Raw genomic sequence first — 2,221 nt, 5'->3', positions numbered from 1 at the left:
AAGAAATGCATATTTTATTTTTACTCAAATGAAAATATTTTTACTCTATTTTTAAAGATGCACTCAGCCTATCATGGCTATATCAAATTGCAAATTATTCAATTATATTTGGCGAGCAGTAATACGCTCACGAATCACGATATCCACAAAGTAAGAGGAGTTCTTTTCAGATCGCCCAAAAACTTACGCAACAATAGATTCGATTCCATGAAGGCCGACATGGTGGTGCCTGAAAGTAAGTTCGGCCTCGACCTGAATATTTGTGCGAAATTTGTATTAATTTATTTATTTTTTTGTGATGATTTTTAGTGCTGGCTTCCGTTGTGCCCCCGTCAGATATTTTTAATCCTTCCACTGATAGTCTGCACGCAGCCATGAGACCGATTATTTTACTGGCCCAATGCTTTGGCATGTTTCCGGTGTGCGGTGTCAATAAGCCGGATGCCTCGTATCTTCGGTAGGCGGAAATGGTTTGCAGGCGTAAATGGTATCTGATCGATGTCCCTTTCTATCAACTTTAATTTTTGTTTAACTTACTTTTATCCTCTTCTAATTCTAAGAATTAGTAAAAAATAGAGAGTAAGTTAAATCAAGATTAAAGTTAATCTATATTAATAAAAATGAGCCAGATATCCATTTCTATCAATATCGATTAGTTTTAATCTTGATTTTTTATTTATAAAGATAAAGAGTAAATTAAATTGAAATTAAAATTAATCTGTCTTATATTGGTAAAAATAAACTTGTCCATTTCACCAAGGCTTTAATTTATTCTTTATCTTCTTCTAATTTTTAGAAATAGAAGAAGACAAAAAATTAAACCGAGATTAAAGTAATTATTGGTTAAAAAGAATACGAATTGTTTATTATTCGCTCCTTTTAATATTCTCAAATTTTTTAACATTCTCTCTAATCGAAATCTCATGAGTCTTCATGAATGTCCTGCAGATTTACATGGTACCACCCGAAAATCTTTTACGCGGTGAGCATTATTGTAGGAACGTCTATCCTGACAGTCACCAATATTCATCGTTTGGTCACCTCGGGGGTAAATTCTACGAAAATGAGTAAGCCTCATTATAGATAACATTGTATGTAGGAATACAATTTCTGTTGTTTCTAAACGATATTTATCTTAATTACCAGCGACTTTCGTTTTCTTTCTCACGACTCTGATAACCGCAGTCATGTTTATACGATTGGCAATGCATTGGCCTTGCCTAGCGTTAACTTGGGAAAAATTGGAACGTGAATTCACCTCGAAACATCGGCGGATTTCTAAGACCAGTCTCGCAACTCGTTTTAAAATCGTAACCTTTGTCGTCATGTTGCTCGCGTTTGGTAAGCGCTGATTGTAGATCAAGATAAAGATTACGTAGGCACTTACGCATTTCATTTATTTTAAATTCTATGGGATTCTAATTGAGTTCACTTTCTTTAGTGTAAATAAAATTATATTATCAAACCTAATTTATAAATTACGTTAATTTTTACTTAGTTATTTTAACTATTTTTACTTGAATGTCAAAGTTGTATATTAATGTATATTAATCTCTTATTTCAAAAATGACTTACAAAAATCGTGATTTTTTTTATTATTCTCAATAAGTTAAGTAAACATTATCCTATTAATCATCAAAATTAAACTAATATTTGATTAACCTAATAATATTAATATATTTTTATATAGGAGAACATTCTGCCGCTGTGATGGCTGGATACACCAGTGCATTAGAATGCGCAGCGTATCTTGATGACGCGGATGTTGCTGGTATTTATTTCATATCACAATTCCCTCAGGTAATATACTATACTAGATATACTTAATTCATAATTTTATCGCATTTTAGAATTAAATTTATTTTTAAACGTTAAAAAACATATTGTTTCTCTCTTTTTCTCTTTAAATGAGAACAAAAGCTGGATGAAAAATAATGCATGTGCTTTTAATTATTGTTGAATCAATGTATAATATGATTAATTGTTGAGCATTTTTTTTACAGATCTTCACAAAATTATCCTACAGTCTCTGGAAGGGGATTGTGATTGAAACTATAAATATTCTCAGCACATTCTCGTGGAATTTTGTCGATCTATTTCTTATTCTTATCAGCATAGCTTTGGCGGATCAATTCAGACAGCTAAACAGTCGCCTCTTTTCGATACGGGGAAAGGTACAGTGCAATTTGTTATAAGGTATTTGTCTTCACCTATAAATAAT

General features: G+C 31.7%; 1 protein-coding gene across 1 annotated transcript in view; it reads left to right on the top strand.

Moving 5' to 3' along the window:
- The first annotated feature begins 210 nt into the window (after window positions 1-210).
- LOC108685550 (gustatory receptor for sugar taste 64f-like) overlaps window positions 211-2,221 on the top strand; it is a 4,448-nt gene continuing 2,437 nt past the window's right edge. The window contains exons 1-6 of the mRNA XM_018190405.1: window positions 211-235; window positions 310-457; window positions 949-1,067; window positions 1,147-1,341; window positions 1,691-1,800; window positions 2,004-2,174. Coding sequence (XP_018045894.1) covers window positions 220-235; window positions 310-457; window positions 949-1,067; window positions 1,147-1,341; window positions 1,691-1,800; window positions 2,004-2,174 — 759 coding nt within the window. The 5' untranslated portion in view covers window positions 211-219. The remainder of the gene's footprint in view (window positions 236-309; window positions 458-948; window positions 1,068-1,146; window positions 1,342-1,690; window positions 1,801-2,003; window positions 2,175-2,221) is intronic.

Source organism: Atta colombica, unplaced genomic scaffold (assembly GCF_001594045.1).
Source record: "Atta colombica isolate Treedump-2 unplaced genomic scaffold, Acol1.0 scaffold100, whole genome shotgun sequence".
Lineage (NCBI taxonomy): Eukaryota > Metazoa > Arthropoda > Insecta > Hymenoptera > Formicidae > Atta > Atta colombica.
The sequence above is the reverse complement of the archived record's forward strand: the minus strand, read 5'-3'. Positions and strand labels throughout refer to the sequence as shown.